This window comes from Crocodylus porosus, unplaced genomic scaffold, assembly GCF_001723895.1.
Source record: "Crocodylus porosus isolate Cpor-Errol unplaced genomic scaffold, CroPor_comp1, whole genome shotgun sequence".
Classification (NCBI taxonomy): Eukaryota; Metazoa; Chordata; order Crocodylia; family Crocodylidae; genus Crocodylus; species Crocodylus porosus.
Window position 1 is genome coordinate 5,346,499 of NW_017728937.1, and position 25,823 is coordinate 5,372,321.

At 48.4% G+C, this 25,823-nt stretch overlaps 2 protein-coding genes across 7 annotated transcripts in view; one reads left to right on the plus strand and one right to left on the minus strand.

The window, feature by feature from the left end:
* The first annotated feature begins 13 nt into the window (after nt 1-13).
* Nucleotides 14-17,962, plus strand: LRRC10B (leucine rich repeat containing 10B). Its single transcript, XM_019547322.1, has 2 exons — nt 14-1,782; nt 16,739-17,962. The coding sequence occupies exon 1, from the start codon at nt 15-17 to the stop codon at nt 903-905; it is 891 nt and encodes a 296-aa protein (XP_019402867.1). The 5' UTR covers nt 14; the 3' UTR covers nt 906-1,782; nt 16,739-17,962.
* The window catches only part of SYT7 (synaptotagmin 7), a 146,921-nt gene continuing 136,594 nt past the window's right edge, over nt 15,497-25,823 (minus strand). For all 6 annotated transcript variants that reach the window (XM_019547316.1, XM_019547317.1, XM_019547318.1 and 3 more), the window contains one exon: nt 15,497-23,342. In XM_019547316.1, the coding sequence (XP_019402861.1) occupies nt 23,238-23,342 (105 nt within the window). In that variant the 3' untranslated portion in view covers nt 15,497-23,237. The remainder of the gene's footprint in view (nt 23,343-25,823) is intronic.

Sequence of the window (25,823 nt, forward strand, 5' to 3'; positions counted from 1 at the left end):
CGCAGCGCCGGGCCATGAGGATGGGCAGCGCGGGGTCGTCGGGCAGGGAGGAGCGGCTGCCCTCCGCGGCCGAGGAGCAGCTGAAAGGCGGGGACCAGATGCTGGAGCTGAGCGGGCGGCACCTGAAGCAGCTGCCAGGCCCCGTGTGCTCCCTGGTCAGCCTGCAGAAGCTGTACATCAGCGGCACGGGGCTGCGCGAGCTGCCCGAGGAGATCGAGGAGCTGCGGGAGCTGCGCATCCTGGCCCTGGACTTCAACAAGCTGGAGGAGGTGCCTGAGGGGCTATGCCGCCTGCCTCGGCTCACCCGCCTCTACCTGGGCAGCAACCGCCTCTTTGGGCTGCCGGCAGAGTTCGCCCAGCTGCAGACTCTGCGCTGCCTGTGGATCGAGAGCAACTATCTGTACCATTTCCCCCGGGCCCTGCTCCAGATGCCAGCACTGCAGTCCCTGCAGATGGGCGACAACAGGCTCAAAACCCTGCCCAGCGGCCTGCCGCGGATGTCTGGCCTCCGGGGCCTGTGGCTCTATGGGAATCGCTTTGAGGAGTTCCCACCACCTTTGCTCCGCATGTCCCAGCTCCACATCCTCGACCTCGACCGCAACAAAATCGTCGAGTTCCCAGACCTGGCCCACCTGCAACAGCTGCGGCTCTTTTCCTATGACCACAATCCGGTGAAAGCGCCGCCCAGTGTCGCTGACTCTGTCACCCTGGTGGGCGATGGGGCCCAAGAGCTGATGGAGGCCAGGGAGGAGCGTCTCCAGAGCCTCCGGGAGCAGGAGGAGCAGGAGGAGCAGGAGGAGGATGGCTCAGAAGCTGTGCGGGGGGCCCTGAAGAATGACTCCTCTCTGCTGGAGGATGCTGAGGGCAGTTTCTCTGCCTTGGAGTGTTCTCCAGAGGAGACCTGAGCTGAGTACCTCTGAAAACAGGGTTGTGGCTCAGAATATCTGGTGGGATCCACTCATGTGCACCTGCAAGGGGCTGGGACCTTCTCTGGGTCCACCATGGGCACCACCAATTTCCACCTAGGACCACCAGTCCAGGGAGTCTCTCTCTCCTTTCAAGTGACATCCCACTGATCAAAGGGGTCACCGTCTCTTTGCTCAGACCGGGGCAGCAGAGAGGGCCACTGTCTGTGTACCAGAGTCCAAGGAAATCACTGTACCCTTTTAGACATCCTGCCTACCCACAGGGCTTGGGGATTGGGAGGGGAACACACAATGCTGCAGCGATGGATAATCCCAGTAGTGCAGTTCTTTGGAAGGATGTTCCCCATTTGAAATGGGGTATCGAGCTGTGTTGGCTTCCTCCAAGTAGCCATCCTGTGGTGGAAGCATGATTCTGAATCGACTTTGATATGACAAATGGCGGCTGCCTGCTACGTACCTAAACGTGAATCCTGCTCTGAAGCATCTGGCCCATCGCAATGGGCCTTGGATGCATTATAGGAAAAAGCCATGCTTTTTAAAATTATTTCCCTTGGACTCTCTGCCCTGGAGGGCTGCAGGGTTTGAATATAAATGTAAAACCTTTTCTCGTCCCAGAGATTCCTACCCTGCTACTGGAATTAGACTTGGAGAGAAACCTCCCCCGAGCTGCTCCTTCCAGCTGTCAGGTTTGAAAAGAAGCTGATGTAAAAGCCTTGTTTGTGCGCAGAGCTCACTGTCTGTCCTGGAAAGGGTTTTGCCTCTGCTCTTTGTATGGTGGGAAAAGGAGCCTCCGTGTGCTGCTTCACAGGCTGCCTGGACTTTCCATTCCCTTAAATGGGCACAGAAGGAAAAGCTGGTATGAACTGGGCCACCAGGACTGTGTGTGTCTGGGGCAATGGGGTGGCAGCAGCAGGACTCTCTCCCTTTCCTCCTGGGGGTGGCAGGCTCAATCTCCCCTGCCTCGCCCCGTGAGCTAGATTTGTACCAAATCTAAGCAATAAAAATGCACAAAAACTGAGAAGATACGGTATGAGAGAAAGAGGCTATCAGGCTGATTCTTTGCGAGGCTGTTTGGGGAGGAGGAAACCAGCTTAGCTGGGGTGGTTTATTTTGAAAGAGTGTTGTAAACAGAATGATATTTCCTGGTGAAAGAACTGGTTTCTCAGACAACTGCGTTATTTTTAACATTCTAGGGAATCCTGTTTCCTTTGCCCAGCTCTGGACTCTGCTCTCCTCCTACCACACTTCCTTTCCCCTCCATTCCCCTCCGCATCTCCTTCTGCCGTCTTCTGTCACCTCTGCTCCTCCTCCCTCTCCCTGCGCTAAAATCCACTACCTGTGTTCATCATCTTGAATTCAGTGTCCCTTATTCTTTCCATCTCCCCTCCTCACCTTTCTCTGCTCCATTCACTCCTAGACCACCTTCCATCTCAGTAACTTTATTGACCTGGCAAAGAACACAAGCATCACTCAAGTGAATACACATTTAGTATCTTCATCTTGGATGTGGTTTCTGAGCAGTTACAGGGTTTTATAGTGTGCATTTACTTTATATTCCAGCCCCTTTTGGATGCTGTGGTGGCAGCCATGTGCTGGTAAGGCATTTCTGCCATCTCTCTTTTTTTCACTCAAAGTTATGCTATTTTTTCTTCTTTGCTTTGCAGCAAAGAGGTTGGTTATTGCTGATTGCTTGAGGAAGTCCTTTTCTCTTTGGATTTCATGCAGCAGGACAAAAAGTGCCTGTCTGTTTCAGGCTCCCCTGTCTTGGCCATTACAAAATTGCCCATGCCTGGGTTTCCAGTGGAATGTGTCCTGGTGTCTACTTCCACACTGAAATCACTGATTGAGTACTTGGCAGAATCTCGGGTCTGTGTTACATATTGTACTGTAGGTGTTCTGCTAGCATGATGGGATTTAGAGCAATCTAGCTGCACGTGCTTTGATTTTTCTCTTCTCAGTAGCCGATAGATTTGTCTTTTAGAGTTCCGTCTAGTGTCTACAAAATGCAGGAATGCTGTCTGCATAGGATGGACTGTGGTGTAGGTTTCTGTAGGAGTCATGCCCCGCTGTATGCATCAAAGCCTGCCCATCAGGCTGCTGTGGATAAGGACATGTTTTTTATAGCCAGTGGCATGCAAGGAGGTATATGATAACACCCCATTTGGCTGTCCCTGACTCCCCAGCCTCAATGACCTCTTTCCAGGTGATTTGACTGGGGCCAGCTTTGGGGAGGAGTCCTTGATCTGATGTTTCTGAAGTCACAACAAAATGCTCTGATGGCCCTGCCATCACGCTTCAACCATTCAGTATACTGTCTGTGCAACAAACACTAGACCCCAGCCTCAACACCCATATAGCTCTAGTAATGTGAAAAAAGTAGCTAGTAAATTTTAGAGGCCTGTAGAGTTTTCAGCAGGCAACTCAAACCTTTTTACTGTGTTAGTGTGAGACCAACGTATCTATTATTCAGTGTGTGTTCTGCTTCCATATGATCACAGTAACACTTGATTTAATTTAGGATTTAATTTAATCCCTTTTTGCTCTTTTCTAGGTGTACTGCAGTAATAAGTCTCTGGAGCAGGTTCAGATACATGGGGCACAGGTTCATCAGACCAGTGCTGGTATCAGGAACAGGATGTCTTTCTCAGGGTTGCTCATTGCCTTGCTCTGTCATTGTGTCTGTATCACTTTTGGGGGTTTATTATAATTATTAATTACTGTTGTGCCTAAGTCCCTGATGTATGGAGGAGCAGCTTTGTTCTGTGTCTCTGTTCGTACACCATTTTATCTCCTCTTTTCATCCTTTCACTGCGTACCCCTGCAAAGGACACCCCTCAGTGCAGGAGCTGTAGACCTGTTGCCATGCTCCAGAAGTTTCAGGGTAGGCAGGGCATTGTTTTATGGACAGTGGGAGGGGTGTCTTTATGCCCTGACAATTTCATGCTGCCATTACAGGCCATCGTGGAAGAGGCACCATTGAGAACACCCTTGTGGGGTTCAGTGGAGGCTGACCTGGCCTGAAGTGGCCCCTAAATGGGAGAGGTAGAAATTACATCACTTTGAGTCTATAGCTGGCCTTTAATGGGAGCCATGTTTTTTGGCCTTTCAAAAAACTATTGCCTATTTCTCTCTGAGTTCCCAGTTTCCATTTTCTTTTGACCCTTATTGCTTACTATTTCTATTATGATGCTCTCAATTCCCCTGTTCTGGATCACTAAGAAAGTCCTCATGGCTCCTGAGGATGTAGAAGGCAGGGTAGACTTGCATCTTACAGACTAACCAAAGAGAGAGAGAGAGTATGTGTGTGTGTGTATGTATGTCTATCTATCTATCTATCTATCTATCTATCTACAATATATATAGAGAGAGTAAACATATGTGCACTCATAAGCTTTCATGGGCTGAAGCTCATTTCATCAGATGCTATGAAAGCATGTGAGAATGTGACATCACAGCTGTGTACCCATGGTATTGGGCCAGAAAATCATGAGGGGAGGTTGGAAAGTCAGGTGAGGGGGCAGACATAAAGAAGAAGAGAGAATCTGGTTGAAACTATGTTTGGGAGAAGAAGAAGTTAACTGTTATACTGAAATGGAAGCATGGGCAGGGGGTAACTCCTGACAGTTCGGCTCTCTTGAGTCTTACTACAGTGCTGCTTTGAGCTCAGGAATCTTTCTGCCCCTTCCCTTCACCCTCCTGTATACTGTTACTTCCATTTCCCCACAGCAGTTGGCAAACTGTGTCAAGTACAATATAGAATAGTTTCAAGATTTTACTCATTTTAAGATGGAGCTTGGTCAGTTGGTGAAAGGGATTGTATGCCTTGGTTGCCCGTGGTTCCAAGGGACTGGACTCCATGACCTCCATGTTCTCTTTCAGTCCAGCCTTCCTGAACTGTGAAACTCCATACTTAGGGTCTGGCCAGCCATTTTGGGGGAGGTTCTCCAACACTGACCTTGTTGTCTAAGTGTCAGTTGCAATCCAGTTAGGTGGACCAGCACTAGAGGCTGGCATCCTAGCTGGAGTAGGGTTACCATATTTCCATTTTCAAAAAAGAGGACACCTGTCGGGGCATGAGGGTGGGTGGGTAACATGATTGTAGGGGGCCAGTGATATGCTCGTGCCCTACCCCTGCCCCTCATTCCCAAATCATAGTCCTCCCAGCTCTGCTGATGCCCCTCACTCCTGACCCACAGTACCCTGCCCCCTCACAGTCCATTCCCCACCTCCCCCACCCCCACAATCCCTGCTGATACCTCTCACTTCCAATCTGCAACCCCCTGGCACTGCCTGTGCTCCATGCTCCAATCCCACAGTCTGTGCCCCCGCCATGCCCCTCACTCCTAGGCCACAGCCTGCCCAGCCCTGCCAATGCCCCTCACTCTGACCTGCAGGCCCTGCCTCCCAGCTCTGCTGGTGCCCCTCACTCCCAATCCACATCCCTCTGCTCCCCGCATCCCTGCAGCATCTCCTAGCTGTCCAGGAAGTACTGGGAAAAACTTTGATGCTGAGCAGAGCAAAATCCCAGACATTTTTTCCTATTTCAAAAAACTGTCTGGATAGAAATCGGAGGACCCAAAAAGAGGCATGTCTGGGAAAACCCTGACATATGGTAACCCTAAACTGGAGAAATCCAACCACATGTAGTAGTCTGAGTGGGTGGCTCAGTTCAGACCTTGAAAACCAAGGACTGCTTTGATAGGACACTAAAGCTCCCACCATGCTTATTGTAGGATTAGGTCCTTGGTCCTGCTTCTCAATACTCCAGTGTGCTGGCTTCTAACTTCTACCTGAAAGGTGGGTGTGCTTCATTGCTGTTGTGTGTATTGTATTATTTGTGAAGGTCTTTGGGATGAAATGTTCTAGAAATACAGGGCACTAGCATTCAAATGTATATGCATATATAGAAATTGGCATGTTTGGGCACTGCTGCCCTCTGCTGAAAGAAAACACAAATGCTCATCTGTGAGTCATTGACACTCTACTGCAGACATCTGGGAGAAGCTCTCTTTTAGTTCCACCAAAGGTGCATGTGCTCTGCTGAGTGTTTGCACTGGGTTGCCCCTCTGGGGGGTGGGAAAGTCACACCCCTGGGCGGAGGGAACTGATTTGGTGCCAGAACCACCCCCTGGACAGTAGAGTTCAGAGTGGGGAAGGGGCATTGCACAGAAGCAAAAATAGGTGGACTAGAGATAATCCTGCCCTGGAGTGTGTAACTTTAAGATGAATAATGCGTGCTTAAAGCCACTTAAAGTTGTTAATGTGCAACCAGTTCAGAGGTTAAGAGCTCCAGAAGCCACCTAAAGTTACTCTGTAGCAAGGCACTAAGAGGCCTATGCTTCTTGGAGAAGAACATCTGAATTCTGTCCAGCAATTGCTTAGAAGGTCTAATTGGCTTTAATGTTGTGACAACCACCAGGTTCCTAGGTGGCCACATTTTTTCTGTAGTTCTTTAGACAGGCTTTTAGCCTGTACGCCCCATGCTTCTCCTGTCTGGGGCTGCTTCCTATCTGTCACTCCCACTGTGCTTCCCTTGAAACATAAGTCTGCTGATTTTGCATGGCCTGAGGGGCCATCAGTTGGAGGTGATCCAGAAAGAACAGCAATGAGATGCGATTCAGGGAGAGTGATTTTGTAATAGGAATCAGTAACACAGCTATTGAATCTGTAGCTGGTCTGAAATGATCTTGCGCTTCTGTAAACTGAGTGAAACTCAACAGCCTTGCCAGTAATTACAAGTATCTTTGGCATCTGGGCATCTTGTGGGTCACGGTATATAGCATAGGGTTTGCATATATATAAGCAGCATATTCTCAGCTATCCAGCATGCAGTGTTTTGTGTCTTGTTTTAATCACAGTTAGGAGCACGTTTCTATTTCCATCTGCTCCTGCTGACTGCAAACATAAGGCTCCCTAGCAGAAAGGAAGCCTCTCTAGAAGGGCATGATTCGGAAGGACTTAGTGTAAACATAAGTAACAGGATTGCTGCAGAGGAGTAGCACATTTTGTTACATCTCTTTTCAGACTCTTATACATACAATTTCTGTTGTAACAATTATTTGAATTGGAGATAAACACCCATTACACTGATTTATTTCATATATAACATATATAATGGTTTCATACAACCATCCCTTATACAGATTGTTTCAGCCCTTTACACAGAAACAATCCAGATGTATTCAGGAGGAGAATCATGCTTTAAAGTTAATAGGCAAGTTCTGATAGTAGATCAAAGAAGAGGTCTTTGTCATCAACTTTGGTTCTGACCAACATCATGTAATTTGAACAGGTTCCTTAGCAACACTGTTGTTCTTTGGATCACACAGTTTAAATGCAAAATTTTTACAGTCTCATGAATTGACAAGTTTTGTAGATTCCTTTCCAGAATAATGTGGGATGATGTCTTAGTGACTCTCTTCTGGGATTCCATGTCTAGCAAATATGGCTCTCAGGTTATGATACTTTTGATTGGGGAGGGGTAAGGATTTTGGTTCCAACACATCACCATAATAATCCACAGCATATTTATAGCCCGTGATGTTCCACATAAGCAAACAACTCCAATAGTCCACTGTAATCTTGTTGGCTTTTCATGTGGTATCATTGCCACTTTTGTATTTGTTGTCTATCTTAAAGATATATTGGACAAACTGGCCCACTTGCTGACATGTACAACATGAACAAGTAGGTCATAATATCTGTTTGCCTTTCTGTCTACTCATGAATTCAGTAGGAGAGCTTGTTCAAATGCATATGGAATGACTGTTCTCCCTAAATAACACATCTCACAGAATGTCTACCCCCTAGTGTTGAGCTACTTCAGTTAGCTGTAGTCCCAAAGTAGTCTGGTTATGGAGCATGGAGTGCCATGTAGGTTACTTCACCTTACTGGTGGGTAAATTAGCCTGTATAGGGCTCCCTGCTGCCATGCAATACATGAGCCAGCTCATGTGCAGCCAGCTAGCCTATGAATCTCTGCAGGAGGCTGTGCTGCATTCTGCAGTGTAGATGTATCCTTGGTGCCCTGCCACCATTGAGATTATGTTACCAGCAGCTGAGACCCCAGTTCATAGTGCCCAGTTCCTTCTTAGCATTCCATGGTTTTCCTGACTGCCTTCACTGATGCTGACATGTCTGCTTGAGGACTTGGTGCCTCTTTGGTGGCATTTGCCCTGGCTCTTAGTGAGGCTGCAGCAGTTTTGAGCTACTCTGGTCCAATATATTTTACTGGTTCTTTGGATGAATGCTCCTTGCTGTTTTTATCTTGAAATGAATGTTTGTGTTCACATGCTGGTGTTGCTGAGACAACTGGAGATTCAGTTCCTGTGGTGTTGCTCCATTTGGAATATCCAGGCAAAGGCAGATTGGTTGTCTGCATCCCTGGGCCATGCAGGATGAGGGGCCTATTTCCACCACTTTGCAGGGCATCTTTTTTGGGCGGTGCATGAGTAAGACATTTCTCAGAACTCTTTACCTCTACTTGTCCTTCTGTACATTACAGCATTACTGTTCTTGGCATCATGCTTTTGTGCTCTCTCTCCTCTGGATTTTATTCTGGACACCTGTCCAACAGGTTTCTTTGGATGCAGGTCTGACAGGTTTTGCTTTTCCCAAGAGAATGTGTCTGAATGGCTTTGATGGATTTTCTGCTATGACCTGTCAAAGCCCCATCCTTTCTGGGAAAAGTAGTTTTGAAAGCAATCATCAATCACAGCCTTCTCCACATAATTTACTGAGCAGTATTGCTAAGCTTGGCTTTTCACAACAGCCCTTCTCTGACCTACGAGTCAATACCAAGCTAGGGATGCCACGACTCTCTGGCTACCTAGACCTTTCTTGACATTTGGATCTCTTTCAAAATTGTCCTCCACTTGGATTTTTCAGCCATGTCTTGTTCTTTCATGTGTAAAAATCTATTACCTTTCACGACACACATCCTTTGTTATTACTCTGTTATTATATCCTCTAATTTCTGGTAAGTTTATTTTAGTATCCAAAAAGGGGAATCAAATGAGATGGTATCTTTGGAGAATAGGAAATGACTTGCCTGTAATTGTTGCTCTCAGTGAAGTGGATTACTGCTCACCCCTCCTCCTCACAATGGTGAGAGGTCTGTATTGGTTTTCTTAATTGGCTGTTGGGATTATTTTTGTCTCCTTCTTTAAAAGGAACTGACCAGGAAACAGGGAGAAGCAGCCTAAGCAGTAAGTGTGTTTCAAATGGGTGCATGGCGTGTGAGTATCCTTTAACAGGTACCTAACTTCTCAGCACTTCAAAGCTAGGAGACTTCCCTTCTGGCTTTGTGTTGGATATACACACACAGGATCATTAATCCACTCAGTTATATGGGCCAGTGACTCCATTGGTATTAACTGCCTTCAGTAGAGCTACACTAATTTACATCAGCTGATGTTTTGTCCCTGTGTCTTGAGGGAACTGTAGATAAGGCATTTCCTTTTTTCTTGCTTTTACAGATTGTACCATTCACAACTGAGAATTCATGTACATGGTTCCATTACTCTGGGATGAAAGAGGGTCATTTCTATTAGCATGCAGTCCATTCCCTCTCACTAATTCTGAAGGTTTATTTTATTCATCCCTGTTAGTTGCCTGTCATTTTCTGATCACTTTTTGATTCTCAGTGTTTAATATGTAGCCTTGAATATCAATTTCTTTCACTAATGTTATCCCTACTATCAGTGGTGCTTTTTTCTTAACAGCATGTTTTCCACAGGCATCTTTTTCACTTGGGTGATAAAGTGGAAGTCAAGCCTGACATTGGACAGTGTTTATTTCCTGAATTTAACTCTTAACATGGACATCATTATCTATATTTGAGGAAAGGACTTCCATTCTGGAAGAGCAGAGCAGGATTCATTCTTAAATGCCTCTATTTGTAGATAAAAGTCAGTAGGCCCTGGGTCTGATTCTTATCTGGTATCTGTGAACACAAATTTCTTCCATTTTCAAATACTTTTTTGCCTTGTGTATATAAGCTATGTTGCTTTGTCTGCACTAATGACTTGCCTTTGGCTGGTAGCTACCAGAGCAGCGCATTAATTTCATGTGAGATTTATACAGACTTGGACAAATTAGGCTTAATAGACCAAGGATTAATTCACACTGTCTGTGTCTACACAAGATGCTGAATGCCCAGTAGCCTAATAGTATTGTGCAGTAGCATTGTGTGGCAACAACTGTGACAAAAGACATAAAGATGTAACAACTGTAACAGTAATGACTGCACAGTCAGCGTCTTGCATAGATGTGGCTGCTGTCTACAGTAGTTCTATGCTGGCTCCTTGTTCATCGCTGTCGTGACTTAGGCCAGAACCAGCTTGATTTTACTTGCAGGATGGCATTTTCTGGAACACACATTATATTTCTCATTGGGATGAGGTGGGTGCCTTTGGCATGTGATCTCAGCAGCTCCTTCAACTCCCCAAACACTCAGATGGCATGAACAGTGACTGCAGCTCTGTTGAGTCTTCCAAGTGTCTCATCAGTCTGGTCTGGAAATTCATCTTATGCTATGGCGTTGTCAAAACATGGGCAAAAGAATTTGTACTAGTCAAAATCTATTGAAAAAAAATCATGATGACTCTTTAGATGGTGCCTAATACAGTGGTTTGGCATCTCGGTATTTTGAATGAATGAGACCTGGTGGGCATAATGTCACACGTCAAACCCTTAGTGGACCTATGCTGACTTACACCAGCTGACGAGGTGGCCCATTGCTTTCAAAGTTTAGCATGAGGTAGACATTGTATTGCTCACCTATAGCTTTGACTACTCAGCCTGTGTTTTCCTCTTCGGGATTTTCCTCTCGCTGGTAAATTAACCCAAGTAGTAATTCTGGGCACTGCACTGACAATCCTTTTTCCCATGGGATCTAATTCTCACTGGAGGCAATTTCATTCTGTAGGTGATATTTTTCTTGGTGTGCCAATACTAGGGCCAACTGCTGGATCAAGATGAAAAGAATATTTACCTGAGTGGAGCCCACTGGATCTACAAATAGCACCAATTTGATACATTCAAGGGATTGGAAAGCAGCCCAGTCTTGTCAGCTGACAAAACTCTTCAGCATGGGGCACCTCTCAGCTGGCAGGGGCTCTTCAGTCCCAGTGAAGAAGGTGTGCTAGAGAGAGGAGAGGCTGTGCAAAGGCTTGGCCTGAACCTGCTGCACTGTGAGCATGCTCAGCTGGTACAGGTTAGATCAGCCCTTCCTGTAGCTATGGGTAGTTTTTTTTTCCCCTCCTGACAATCATGGAGCTGTAACTACTTTCCCAGAGCTATCTCCTCCCCACCCTGGCTGAGCAGATGCTCAGTGAAGCAGAGAGTCTGGGCTCAGATTCAAACTTGATTCCAGGCCCAGAACTGCTTGCCTCTGAATTCTTACAACAGGCATAAGCGTGGCTGCTCGCACTGCTATGTTTAAAGGAACTGCAAAGGACTCCACACACATCGGGCTTCTGTACTTTTTAGCTTCTGATGCTGGATATGTGAAGTACCAGGACTGCCAACTCTGGTCTTGCTGGAGATTAGGTAGAGAATGTCTATTTTTCATTCTCACACTTTAATGAAAGGGGAATCTTCAACAGCGCCCTCTCTCCAGCCTGTTCATTAGACATTGGAGTAGTAATAGAACTACAATGTTTTAAAGAACCTAACTCAATATCCTCCATTCCTCTCTTACTGGGGGCCTGATCCAAGGCCCATTCAGATGAGGAGAATGACTTCAGTGATTTCTGGATCAGGTCCTTTCTCACCTTTCACTCCCTAAGTTTACTTTCTAATCACTATGGAGTTGTATAGGTCTGAAGTCCTAATATTAAAAAAAAATGCCCTCCAAAACAAATAAGCAAAACCTCCAAAAAAACCCACCCCTCTCCCAAAATAAAACCCAAGCAGAAAAAAAATCTTAAAGAAAATAAAATCTTGATGTTTTGAAGCTACTTTATCCGTCACAAAGGTTCACTTATAGGTACAGTCCCCACAGTAGTTTGTGCTGGACAAGGCCGTCGTCCATAGCTGTCAGATGCTGGATGATGCTTTACAGTGTATGCTAGGATTTTAAATTTACTGGGCTATGTCACAAAGGTTAAACCTTACGTACTATGTTTTTGAGCCTAATGAGAGATCAGTAGATGCTTGGCTCGGACATAATTTATTTGTTTCTCAAGCACTGTTATTGCCGACTATAAATCAAAAGCTCATTGCTGTCAGAAATGCCATTCCGTCACCTGTGGCTTAATGACAAGCCTGGCTCTGTCTGTGTCAGATTTGCAGGCCTGAGAAAAGCAATTCCTTTTATTACACCATGCATAATTTCTGCATTAGTGTGGCTGCTTCCTGCACAATTTCTGTGCTGAGGAAAAGTGGTTTGGATGAAGTTGCTGTGCCTTGCTTAAATGTCTTTGGCAATGAACACTTGTCTGTGTTCTAACTTACCTCTTTCTCCTTTGAGCACTTAACTGCTTGAATTTACTTGCATGTTCTTCACGTGCCTCAGGTTTCTTCCTCTTTTCTTGTGTAGTCCAGATCTGGCCCTCAGCACCAGATCAGACTTGCAAGGCAGTGCATGGCCTGATCCTGGCATGTGGAGGCTGGGCAGGGCCCTGGAGCCCAGTCAGGGCCCTGGGGCTGGGCAGAGGCAGTGCAAGGCCTTGGGGCCTGATCTCAGCATGTGGGGCTGGATAGAGGTGGTGTGGGGCTCCAATCCCAGCATGTGGGGCCAAGTGGAGGCAGTGCAGGGCCTAATCCTGGTGAACGGGGGTTGATCAGGCCCTGTATCATTCATCTGGCCCACAGAGCCAGAACATTGAGCACCACTGGGTGTAGTCTAACAAAACTGGGTTTGTTTTACATCTAACATATGCTTCACATTAATCACAATAACTTCTGTTACCTCGACACTCGCTCCATCTCTGTCTCATCTACAGTAGCAGCGCTTTTCCTCTTCAGGTATTGTTCTGTTGAACCCAGAAAGCAGCAGCATTACAAGTTCTCTGAATCTTTCATGCTCCTGAGCCACAAGCAGTTTTCCAGCCTATTTTGGGTGCTAGAAAGCCAATAAAATCATCTGCAAATCATCTGCATTACAGCTTGCTGGGCTGCTGGTTGTTATTGACACGGTGCCTTGCTTTGTGGACTGTTTGAAGCGTGCTGAGAAGGGGCACAGTTGTTTGGAGCACACTGTCATTTCCATCTGCTCCTTGCAAACATACGGTTGTCTAGTAGGGGCCTAAGTGGAAACAAAATTGCTAATTGCTGTGCCAACGAGGGCAGCCTGTTCTGCTGCAGTAGATTGTGGGCTAAGCACTAGGTCTCAGTGTTTCTGGCTGCACTAAGCTTGCTCTTCGCTGGTACCCAGTGGAATTGGGGAGCGAAGCTTTCCTTGTCCCTGGAGTTCAACATAAAAACCTAGCTTGGCAAGGGTAAACAAAGGACAGGAGGAATACACTTGTTTTTTCCAGCCAATGCTGCTCCTGTTTGTTACTAGTGCTCTGTATATAGCGTTAGTAGTATGCTGAACTCTCTACAGGCATTCAGAGTGTGTCCCACAGGCTGAAGAGCGGTTTCCTTTCCCTCTGTACAGCTCCCCAAACCAATCATTGCTCCTTCTCCCAGCTATCCTGCTCTTCTTCTAAAGCGTCTTAAGCTATCTCCAACATTTTTCATCTTTCCATCTCCCTAAATATTTCTCTCCATGGTGCAGAAAGGGGCTTAGAAGACTGACGAATGGCTGTTCTGCCAAGGTTCGAGGCCGTATGATTATGTCTATACCAGTGGAGCTCAACTGTCTGTCCCCTCAGGCCGGATGCATGGCACAGGGCCATCTGCATGGTGGATAAATGGTGCAGGGCTCTCATCTGGCCCACTGGCCTGGAAGTTGGCCAACAGGGGAGTGGTGTCAGTATTAATTGCTGTGACTCCAGAAGCCATGGAAATTAATGCTGCCATTGTTCCCTCATTGCCAAATTTCTGGCCTCAGGGGGAGCTCTGCAGATCAGATGACACACTCTTGTGGGCTGGATTTGGGCTGTAGGCTGGAGGTTGAGTACCACTGGTTTATCACTCTGCTCAGTCATGGTACTAAGGAAATAAAGCCCATCCACCCACCCTCTCCTGCTCTTCATAGGTCAAGCCCAAGAAATGAGGCAGTGAGGGCCAGGGGTGACTGGTGTGTCCTGAATCCGGGGGATAGGGGAGAGGGAGCACACTGCGGACTAGAAGTGGCCAGCCCCGAAAACTGTGGACCACTGGCCAGAACACAGGTAAAGCTACCTCCACCCGCTGTGTGGGGGGGTGGCCCCAACCCGCCCAACCCTCAACTGCGGCTGCCACAGGTCCTGCAGGAAGAGTCACGGCCTCTGTGCCCAGCTATGCAGGGCCGCAGTTTTCTGTCCTGAGCAGTGCCAAGTTGGGAGACAATCTTGGGGAGTGGGGCACGGGCCACCCCTACCAGTCACCTGTGATGAGGCCTGTGTCAGAAAATCAGGTCTTATGGATGGTGCTGGGGTTGCATCCTAGGGTGTCCTCACTGCTTCATTTCCTGGGTGGACAAGCAAGGAGCAGGAGTGAGTGTGTGGAGCTTATTCACAAACCTAAAGAGAAGCAGGTTTACAGCAGATGTGGGTGAAGGCAATATTTCATCTGTAGGGTGACTGGCTGCCGGGGGTCAGATGCATGGACAGGTAGGTGCTATAGGAACACAGAGGAACTAGCTTGGTTAGCAAGGGAACCAGATCAGTGGGGTCCATTGAAAATGGGGGCAGTTTACATTAATTAAAAAAGTAAGGAAGTGGCAGGCAGGGACTCTTCCCCATCTTGATCTTGCCCATCTATGGGAGGTAGTGGGTCTAAGCTAGAGGGCCACTACATCTTGGTACCACAGCTGTTCCTTTAGCTCAGGTGTGTCAAAAGTACAGCATGAGGAGCTGTCTCTCTGGTGCACGGGGCTCTCAGAGGTGCTGGGAATTTGGGGGTGGGGTGAGTCGGGGCAGGGCCTGCTGCCAAAATCCAGGGTACAGAGCCCTTTGGGATGCATAATGCTGAGGGGCAAGCAATGGCTGTTAACCCTGGTGCCGCCAGCCCCGCTTGCCCTGCCGCTGCCACTGCATCTGGATCTGGACTGTTATGAAGAGGGACAAGTTTGACTCCTCTTTGCCTTAGCTGATACTTACTGTGGAAAGGAGGTGGATTTTGCACAGCACTCCAGGTCACCTAATAGTGTAGCCTCTCCGATCCCTTTGACATAGCTGTGCCATGTCCTGGCAGACTTTGTCACCAGTTCTGTGGACAGCTGAAATTGCTGTCAGGCTGATGCCTCCTCATCCTCCTGCCTCCCTGGCAAGTGTATAATGAATAACCTGGAGACAGGAGTTATTTACTATCCTTTATTATTCAGAACAGGGGCCTCCTCCACAAACTGAGGGACCAGTTCTCCAAAAATATGATTCTGCAAAGAAATTGCTCCTACCTCGTAGACATCCAAGATGATGAAATCACATTGGCTTTTTATTTAATAGTAGTGTTAATTTTCCTCCTTTTATTTGTGTGTGTGTGTGTATGTGTGTTTTCTCCATTTGTTTTATTATAAAATACGTCAGCCCAATGAATTTAACATCTTTTAAAACCAAACACGACAGAAATGAGGTGGCAGCAGGATCTAGTCAAGCTGCTGTCACTGCCGCTAGCAAATAAGTCGTCTACGGTTTAGTCTTTTTTTTTCTTTTTTCCTGTATTTTCTATACCAGTTAGATGGTTATCATCACATGAAGAAGAGATACCTGAACAAGATACAGCTAAGAGCTCTAGAATTAAAAATGAACACACAACTCCCATAAATCCAATCATAGAAAAGAAACCACTCCTGGGGGAGGAAGGGCAGGGCAGTTATCCCCAGCTGATAACCCACGGGGAATGCGGGTGAGGAGGCCTTTCGGTCAAAAGTGGTGTTTTGCAGGTCTACAGAGTCTTTCATTGAAGGATCTCCAAAGGCTTTGCCGGGGGCCAGATTCCGATTCTTTTGGAGCTTGTGTGGAATAAGCACCTCACCCCATTAAAAAATGCCGTGGAAAGGAATGGGACTTCCTGCAGCTACTCAGCATGAGTAAGGGGATCAGAGTCTGGGGCTGATCAGATTTGCCTCACAACTCCCCTGTGAGGTAGGGAAGAATTATTATCCCCATTTTTACAAGCGGGGAAACTGAGGCACAGAAAGGTTCAGTGACTTGCCCAAAGTCATGCAGCAAGTCAGTGGCAGAGCCAAGAATAGATCCTGGGAATCCTGGCTCCTACTCCCCTCTGTTCTAACCATAAGACTCCTGCTGCCTGATTAAATGAATAGCGAATATTGTACCCTCTATGCCACTACCCAACCTGTCATGAGCCAGTGAAAGCCACCATTGCCATTGCCGGTCCAGATTAAAGCAATTCAGCTTGTGTTCCCCTCCTCCACCAGGTTTATAAATCTCTTTCTTTTATATAAAAAAAAGAGAGAATATGATAAAAATACAAATATTCTTAAAATTATTATTATTACTTCTGTCAAGATTGTCCAGCACTTTGAAGAGGGACTTTCAATCACAGGCAAAACTTCGGTTTGGTGCATAATCAGATTGCTTTCATAGTGTTACATCTTCCTGGGGCATTAGCTGATGTTTTTCACATGGCTGACACAGGAAGAACAAATGTCGTGATTTCGGTGGCATGGATTATACCTGGCCCTTCACCGTAAAGTATCTCTCTGTATTTCATGAGTCCAGCCCTACATCATAAGTGTTGTTATCCTCATTTTACAGAGGAAGAAACAGCGTCGTATCTGAGTGCAGTGATTTGCTCAGTGTCATCCAGTGAATTCACGGTGGAAGTGGAAATAGAATTCAGGAGTCTCGGTTCCTCATCCCGACTACATGGGCTGGGTTGGCTGGTGTGCTGGAAAGAGCTGAATCAGTTTGACTGAGACTCTTGGGAGCTGCAGAGTCATAGTTCAGACCAGAGTTGAGCAGTGACTCTCCGAAGACACACAGCCCACAGCGTTGATCTCACTTTCACTCCTCCACAGATGATGACTTTAACTCCCAAAGTCAATTGGCTGGGCTTAGGCTGGCTGTGATGTGACTGTGGCTCTGGGCAAAACTGGCCTTTGCTATCACATCCCAAACAAGTTCCTTGCACGAAAATGGGGACAATAAAGGTTATTTTGGACCCAGAATACCTCTCTGATTTGTGACTATTATTTCTACTGTGGTGCCAAACCAGCTTTTAAGCATATGCACTTTTCCCCATGAATTTACACACATGCTGAGAGTTACCCATGAGCTTAAGTGTCTGAGTGGAATAGGGACCTGTATTTCCATGCCTGTCTCTCATTCATAGTGGAGAGCCCTGTGGCTTTTCCTAAACCTAATTGTGAGGGCTCTTTGAGATCTGAATAAGAAGCCTGCCCCTTTGCTTTTTCCACTGTCCAGTGAAAGCAACCTTGCGGCATTATAACTGTAAGCATGAGTTCAGCCAGTGATGCAACAGTGGCAGAGTTATGACTGGAGTTGGTAGAACTGGAAAAAAACAAACTCTGATTCTTGGATATTTTTGGGACTAAGAGACCATTTCAGCTCACTCTGATTCATGGTGTTGTATTACCCATAATTTGTGTTTGGTCAAAGGCCAATTTTAGCACAGTGTGGTGCAGAAATACATCCAAGGAGGTTTATTTATTCATTTTTTCCTTCTCTTGAAAGCGTTTTGGTCATCCAATCAGTGAAGAAGAAACAGTTATCATGCTATTTAGGTGACCAATTACACACACCGAATAACAGAGAGGAGTTGAGGCAGTCTACTAATTATCCAAGCTATGGTGAATCCTTACAAGCAACATATACTTCAGAAGCTATGAGGATGTAGTTCATGAACAATTGGCTAACTCTAAAAAGCAGCTAACTTTAGACCAAAAATTACTCATAACATAGTTTGACTAGCTCTAGCTCTGACTCTCCTGAAGGCTCAGGGAGAGGCAAAAAAAAAAAGACTGAAGGGAAAAAAAATCTTCTTGCTTAACCACAGATCACACCAAATACTGAGACAGGAAGTTACGTATTTTCAAATGTGTTTGACATGAAAGTCCCCCTTTCCAAAAAAGAATCCCTCTGGAAAGTTTCCTTGCATCTGATTGGCTGAGAGCTTGAGCGGCAGAGCACAAAAAATAAAAAGACGCGGTTGCCCTGCCTGTGTAGATACAGTTTTGGTTTTAATTTCTTTAGTAAGTCAGTAACTATTTCACCTAATGGGTCAGGTGGCTAAATGGCTTCTCCCCATCTCCTTCTCTCGGTAATGGTTTTTCTTCCTGCCCCGCCCCCAACAATAAATAAATCTATCAAAACTTCCTCTAGGCTTTGAAGAAATGGCTCAGCTGAGAAGAAGTGATGCCACAACATGGGGGAACAAGAAAGAACACAAAACCCATCGACCCTTCCAATGAGCTCTCTCCCCTGCATTACCCTGGAGCCTTCTCCCAGCCTTCCCACCTATTTATTATTACACTGGTAAAAATGTGCCTATCACAAATGTTACTAGGCGCCTGTACATCTTTTAGAAAAAAATACCATCACACAGCAACTACATCAACAGAATAGAAGACTCTTACTCCCTAAAAATAGGCTAACTACTGTACATCACTTAAGAGCCACCCCCACTCAGGAAGGGCCTGAGAGAATAGATGGTTCGCGCATCAACCCCAAAGGGTGAAATGCCCTGGTTTCTGCTGGGTTGATGGAAAGGGAAGTGAATTCTGAGTGCCCTCCATTGAGAACGCCCTTTATTCTAACCAAGATGTTCTCAGCTCACGAGTGACCTGGGAGTGACGCAATGGTGCACCAGGAAATGTTCTTGGTTCTGGCAGGGAGCCAAGGTCTAGGCCAGGTTGGGAGTTACAGATCAGTGTCAACACCCTGAATCACACTGAGGGGCTCCTAGGAATCTGGAAGAACAAGTGTGATGTTCTCATTGGGCCCAACCTAGCTAATTAAGCAAGCAGCCATATTCACCCCAGCAGTAGTGTCCAGATGATCTTCAACAGAAATGGCACTGCACTAGCCCAGTCTGGAGACTAGAAATGCTAGAAAACCTGTCCAAGTCCAATTGAGATGGCCCCAATTGTCTTACCACAGGCAGAAGAATAACAGATGTGTTAGGCTACCAGCGAGGTCTGAGATTTCAGGGAAGACTAGTGATCTGAAAGCACTTCCAAACAGGACTTTACTGGTAGGGTCACAGAAAGTGCTGTGTCAACAGTGTAATGATACGGCCCATCTTGTAACAAATTTAAGTAGAAGTGACCTATTGCAATTTTGCAGGGCCCCACCTGCGTGTGCTCTTGGGTCAGTCAAGCAACTGCCTACTGCCAGGCTTCACATAAGAGCCACCACATTAGCCCTAGCTGTGATCAACTGCACCTCTTGGTCTGCAGTACCAGAGGCTGCTGCCAGATTGCAAAGGAGCACAGTACATACCTGGCGCTGCCCCTCACTAGGAGATCAAGCCACAAACCTTGTGTGATTTCCATGCCACATACAGTTGGAGACCACTTGAGAATAACAATGTCAAAACTTGAAGCCTGAAGCAAGGGTGGAACTAGAAGAAAACTGGCGTTAATGATCTCCACCATGGGTGGACCCAGTGTTTCCTCTTGCCTTGATCTCCCCAGCCATAAGAGGCTCTAAAGCTTCACTAGGAAAATGAATAGGTGCTGCTGTCATGCAGGGAAACACACCTGCATGAGTCTCACCCCCTGGCCAGGCCAGAGTGTGCTGAGGCTGTCATGGGGCAGACTGGACTTTGCTAAAGGCAGGTCTGAGGAAGCTCCCCCTCACCCTGGCAACTTCACTGAGATCCCAGCCATGGTGTCTGGACACTGTGAAGCACTGGTTGCTATAAGCATCCCTCCACAGTCCTCCCAGGCCATGGGGCCAAGGGCTGTTCAGCTCCTGAAGTTCCCACTGGAATCCAGCCAGCATGAGGTGGCAGCGGGGGTGGGAAGCAGCAATGGAGAAAGGGGAAGAGACATTACTGACTAGTACTCTGGTCATACTTGGCACATGGCAGCTCAAACATTTATCTGCCCCCCAGCACCTGAGCACCCCATAACTCATCTCACCCCTCCACTCATTCCCCCAGCAGCCAGCCAGGCACAACTCCACAGATCAGCCTATGAGCCCCTCCCCACACCCGCTGTCCCCACTAATCAACCTCAGTGCACTCTCCCAGGCCTCCTAGCCCACCTGACAGCCCCAATGCTTACCCCAAGACCTCTGCCCCTACCTATCATCCCCAGAGCCCCACTGGGCACTTTTACTCCCAGTTATCGCTCCACTGCACAACCCTGACCTCTCCCCCACACCCCCAGGTTCTCACCCCTGGCTCCTATATCCCTACGTATCAACGGCAATGCCTGCCCCGGACTCTGATCCTGTCTTTGTTGCCAGGACACCATGCAGCCCACCCATTCAGGGCCCTGGGCCTCTCCTTGCAAGGGCTTTCTCTCTTCTCCCCTGGATCTCTCTTCCCTCTGGGTTTCTCTCTTAAGGGGTCCCTTCCTTCCATGAGCCAGGGCTGCAGGATCCCATAACCCATGTCACACCACCCACTGCGCAGGAGCAAGGCTTAGCCAGAGGGCAAGCGAAGGCCAGGTTAGTACTGCTTGGTCTCCTGCCTTTCACACAGCCTGAGGAACTGAGGTGTGTTTGCTCAGGTGGGAATTCAGTGAGCAGCTCCCTGTTCAGATCTGAGGGCAGCTGGCAAGGTGGCAGGCTCGGGGACACTGCCTGGCTGAGCCTGGCCAGCAACCCTTCTTGCCAGATGGGATGGACTTGAAATCTCATTACAGAAAAATTTAAATCCTGTCCCATTCAGGATGGCTTGATGCAGTGCCCCAGTGCATCCCTGACTATGGTACAAGGGCGCCATCTGGTGGGCACTTGGCAGACATGCAATACCCTCTGGTTTTATTACTGCCCACCAAATCCAGAGCCAGCTCTTGGAGACTGGCCCCTGGTATTCAATCAAGTGTTACTTGCCTAGCACGACTGTCACTGGCTGCTCAGTAGCTCCTAGTGCCAAGCATCACCTTCACCCATGGACAGCAGATAGGATGAGCAACACCATGGCTAGCTGTATAGCAGGGGATGCCCACCCCCTGGAGCTGGAACGGGCATCCTGTGACTGACTGCAGCTCCACAGGGACTGGGAGGGGCCTGTTAGGCAGGGAGGTGTTTGTGGACTTAGTGCCAAGGGTGGGCATGATGCAGGGGTTGGCAAGGGATGCTGTAGGGGCAGTGGGCCAAACAACCGTAGCACCACATGCTGGAGGAGAGCAGGCAGCAGCCTTGGCTGCAGGGCATTCAACAGTAAGGCTAGAGCCAGCATCTTCTAGCATTGGGTGCTGCAGGCAGTAGTGTAGCAGCATCTCTGGAATGCTTGTGCTCAGGCTCAACTCCTGATCATAGGGCAGGTAGAAGCAGGAAGGCTGGTCATCTCCTGGCCTGACAGGCATTAGCCTGGCTGCTGTTTTGGCAGCATCCCTGTCTTTCTGCTTTCAGAGCACCATCCCTGTCTTGTCCATGCCCATGCTCAGAAACTGCTTCTTGTTTTTGTTCCCTGGCAATTCTGCAGGTGGTTCCTGGTGCTGAACTGCCTCCCCAGTGGGCATGGAGGGTCTGGGTGATGCTTAGGCTGAACGGATCTCCATGGGGAGGTGTCCCGAACAGTGATCCTATAAGTAGGCTCCTGCTACTTCAGCCCCACCATGGCACTCCCAGTTCACATCTACTTGTCCCACTGGGGTGCCATGACCTGATTTAGAAGGGTGGCCAAACCTAGCTACTACACAGGGAGAGGAAGTTGCCCCATCGCACACAGCACCCTTAGTTTTTGCTTGAGTGGAGGGGGCTGTAGGTGCTGGTTGGGACCTAAGAGGGACTTTGGAGGTGGGCAAAGGGGCTTCGGAGGGGCAGCTCAGTTCTGGCAGGGCAGTGGGCACCTTGCACTGGCATGAAGGCAGGGTTGGTACCTGGGTGGGCAGCAGGGTTGGTTTAGACACTGGGGATTGGACTGTTTGGGGTAGGGTTGGCTGGTAGCTGCATGGAGGAACAGGAGAGAGGGAACTTTTCTCAGGTGGTGCTGGGGACCTGGGCACTTTCCTTTCACATCTCATCAACCAGAGAAGCGGGCGACTAAAGTTAAGCTTTCACTAGCCCTAAAAATGAGTCCACTTTGGCTAACAACCTGTGTGTCATGGCTTCCAATCCCACGTGCCACTGAGTGGCTGGAGGAGACTGCAGCTCCCTCTCTCTCTCCCTGGCGAGCGCCGATGGGGCTGATGGTGGCAGAGACCAACCCTGCTCTCTCTTTCCCCTGTGGCATCAGTTCTCCATTCAGCCTCACCCACCGGCCAGTTGAAGGGAAAAAAGACATCTGCAGTGAAATCACTGCCCTCCAACAGGATCCGGGATCACCTTGCAGGTCAGGGCAGGGGTAGAGAGAGAAAAAGAGAGAGAGAGAGAGAAAAAGAGTGAGACGTGAGCGACCTGCACACACACGTGTGACACTTACGACACGCTTACAAGGACACAGCAAACGCACAGGAGGCCATTGGAGCAGTGCAGCTTCTCCCTTGCCCCCGGCCGGGACGAAGGCTCTAGCCGCTATTACTTATATTATTCTTATTACTCTTACAAGTTTTATTGAATTAAAAAGAAATGACCTCAAGGAGATGGAGGTCACTGGCCCACCTCCACAGGCTGAGGGGGCACAGGCTTCCTCACAATGGAGCAGGGGAGCACTCCCAACAGGTATTTGGCTGGAAGAACTTGTTGGAGGTCTCTTCCTCTTGCTGCCTCATGGAGCCAGTCGCGCCAATGCCACTTCTCTGCCCCTCCCTGCCTCCATGAGCTAAAACCAACCAGCACCCAGGCTCCTGCCCTCTGAAAGGGCTGCTTGGGGGTCTCCTCTCTCTCTTTCTCACTCTCTCTTCACATTACGAGTCAGAAGGAAAGGCTAAAGCAGGAAGTTGGGCAGTAAAGATGCTCCCGGTGGGGCTATGTGCCCATGGGGCGTGGCGGGCGCCAACGCCGCTTCCCAGAGTTTGGAAACGTCGCCAACTTCAGTCCCATGGCTCCTCATCAGGCCTGAGCTCTTCCCCATGAGGGAGGCCTGGGCACCTTGGTTGTGCATAAAGTGGTGAGAGCATGGCCAATAAACGTTGACTCGGAGCGGTGGAACCCAGACAGAGTCCTTGGCCGCTGCCACTCAGGCCTTCAGTTGGTGCCACTGTGCCACGGCCTGCCGGGGATGGGCAATCATGTCCTTCCAGTGCTTCACCTCACCAGGGCCACTCTTCCAGGACAGGTAAATCTGCAGGGAGACAAACCCGACAGATCACCAAATTGCTCTGCTGCTAAGCCTGGTCTGGGCCTGTCTTGCCCTTTCTAGCCAGCCCAATGCTGCCCTCAGATGGTTCTTGTTTCCCTGTTGCACTAATCCCATTGCTCTTCTCCTTTCCTTTCCTTTCAACTGCAGGGTCCCCCCTCTTTCAAGTTTCAGCTCCTTTTGCACCTTTTGTCTCATAGTCCTGCTCTCTACCTGCCTTGTCTTACTCCCGTGCTGTCCTTTGCACTCCCTGCAGCCTGCTACCCCTGCTCTTGGGATCTGCTCCCAATTCACAGGTGCTGAGCAAACCACTTTTCCTTCCAACCTTCTCCCCGACCACCGATAGCCTGCTGCCTCCAGGACTGGATTGGTCTGGATCAGATCCTTCCTCAGTGGGCACATCTACACATGATGTTTACTGTGCAGTTGACTAATTGCATAGTAAATGTCTTGACATCTATACCTACACCCCTATTAGGGTGCATGAAACTAATAAACTGCAGAGCAGGGTAGCACTTGTAAATACAAGTATTACCCTGCTGCGGCATTTTCTCATGCACAGCAGTGCACGTGTAGACACTGTCCTAGTGGCTAGGGCATAGAGTGCTTAAGCATGGATCTAGCCAGCAGGCAGCCCCCACGCTGAAGCATCCTATGCCCCAACCAGCTGCTCCACAGCACATGAAGCATGCAGCCTTGGGCTGGCAGGCTGACCCCCTGGGTCCCTTGCCAGCCTGGCCTGCTATGACGGGGCTCCACATACTATGCATAACTCAGGAGCAATATGCTCTAGAGTATTTTGCTTCTGGGTGCATGTTTAAATGGCATGCTTGGGAGCAAAAAACTCCAGAGCAATAAGCGCCAGAGTTTATTTGTGTTCATTAATTGCACATGTAGATGTGCCCACTGAGTCCAGTGTGGCTAATGCCAACTTATCCTAGCAGAGGACCTGGCGCCTGGACTTTCCTGGAGGGTACTGGGCTCAGTGAACAGGTTGGGCTCCCCTTTGTCCATCACTGGAGCTTGTCTCTTAAGACATTTGAGGCTATTTTATTCCTTTTCTCCTTGTTTCCAGGTTTAGTCACCCACCCAGGGTCAGTCTGGGCACTGAAATCCCAGGAGCAAAGTTGCTGTCATGGCATTTCCAATTCAACAGGGCTCTAGACTTGCTCTGTGAGACCTCCCTCAAGGGCATGGCTAACCCCAGTCCTGATCTTTGGGAAAGTTCCCCAAAGCCAAGATCCTCTGAAAGTGCCCATTTGCATCCCCTCTTGATGCTGCATTTTGTCCTAGACTGAATTCCCTTGCTGCCTGCATGGCTCTACATGGATACCACAGGGAGCCTTTGGTGAAGGCTGGCAAGAAGGAAAGTGGGGCAGCTCTCCTTTGGGGAGGGGACCCAAGCAGGCAATGCCCACAACCCACCAGGGCCAAAGTGGACCAGCTGGCTGGCATGGCTAAGGCACCCCAGTTTACATAGCTAATGACACACAAGGGAGTGATGTGGTAGTATCAACCCCATCTGCTTTTGTCTCCGCAGCCCAAAAAACCCAGGGCTCATTTACAGCTTGGTGGACAAGAAGTATACTTTGGCATAAGTCTGGTGCAAGGCTTGAACACATCTTTGAAGATGTAGTAAGGCACTTGCTCAGAAAGGCCAAGTAGAGGCTTAAGTTCACTCTTCAGTCTCCCCACAACCTGCAACACTCTCTGGCAGAGGGCACCTGTGCTCTATCCTCATTCTCATTTGGCCTCTCACCACTGGCATGGGGTGGGGAGAGGCAAGTGTACACTGCATTTAGCACCTCTACCTCTTTGGCCAGGTTTTGGGGGCAGGTGGGCAGAAAGTCCTATTGTACTACATGTCACCTGCATGTGTGGTGGACCTGTTAGCACTCTCAGTTTTCATAGAGGAAGAGGTCACAGGTCTGTTGTGACACTCTCCCTGTGGGACAGTGCCAAATGACTGAACAGCCTGGTCAAGTCCTGACAGTGGACCTGGTGACTGGTGCTGACATGCTGTGTGGCCTTAGGGTGACAAGGAGAGATTGGTGGCATACTGGGGGTCTGCATGATCTGTAGCAAGCACTGAAACCAGAATGCCTTCTCCTTTTCTCCAGATGCTGCTGGCTTGCTAAGAAGAGCTTGGAAAAGCAGCTGGAACTGGGGAGGAGGACCAGCCTGCGTGCTTCCACCAATCTCATCCTGGCAGGAGAGGAGGTTGAAGCCAGCTTCATGGACTGGAGCTGCTAGCAGGCAGAAATGGTCTGTGAGGAAGGTGGTTGGGAAGAAAAGGACTGGCTGGTCACCTAGGTGGTCAGCAGCCTGGCAAATTAGATGGGAGGTGGCTTATGGAGGTTCTTTGACTATCTAGAGGTGATCCTCACCAGGAAGGGGAGACACCCATGCAGTCTAGGAGGAGCACTTCAGAAAACAGTGCTGGACACTACGGTGCCTCCTCCTTGA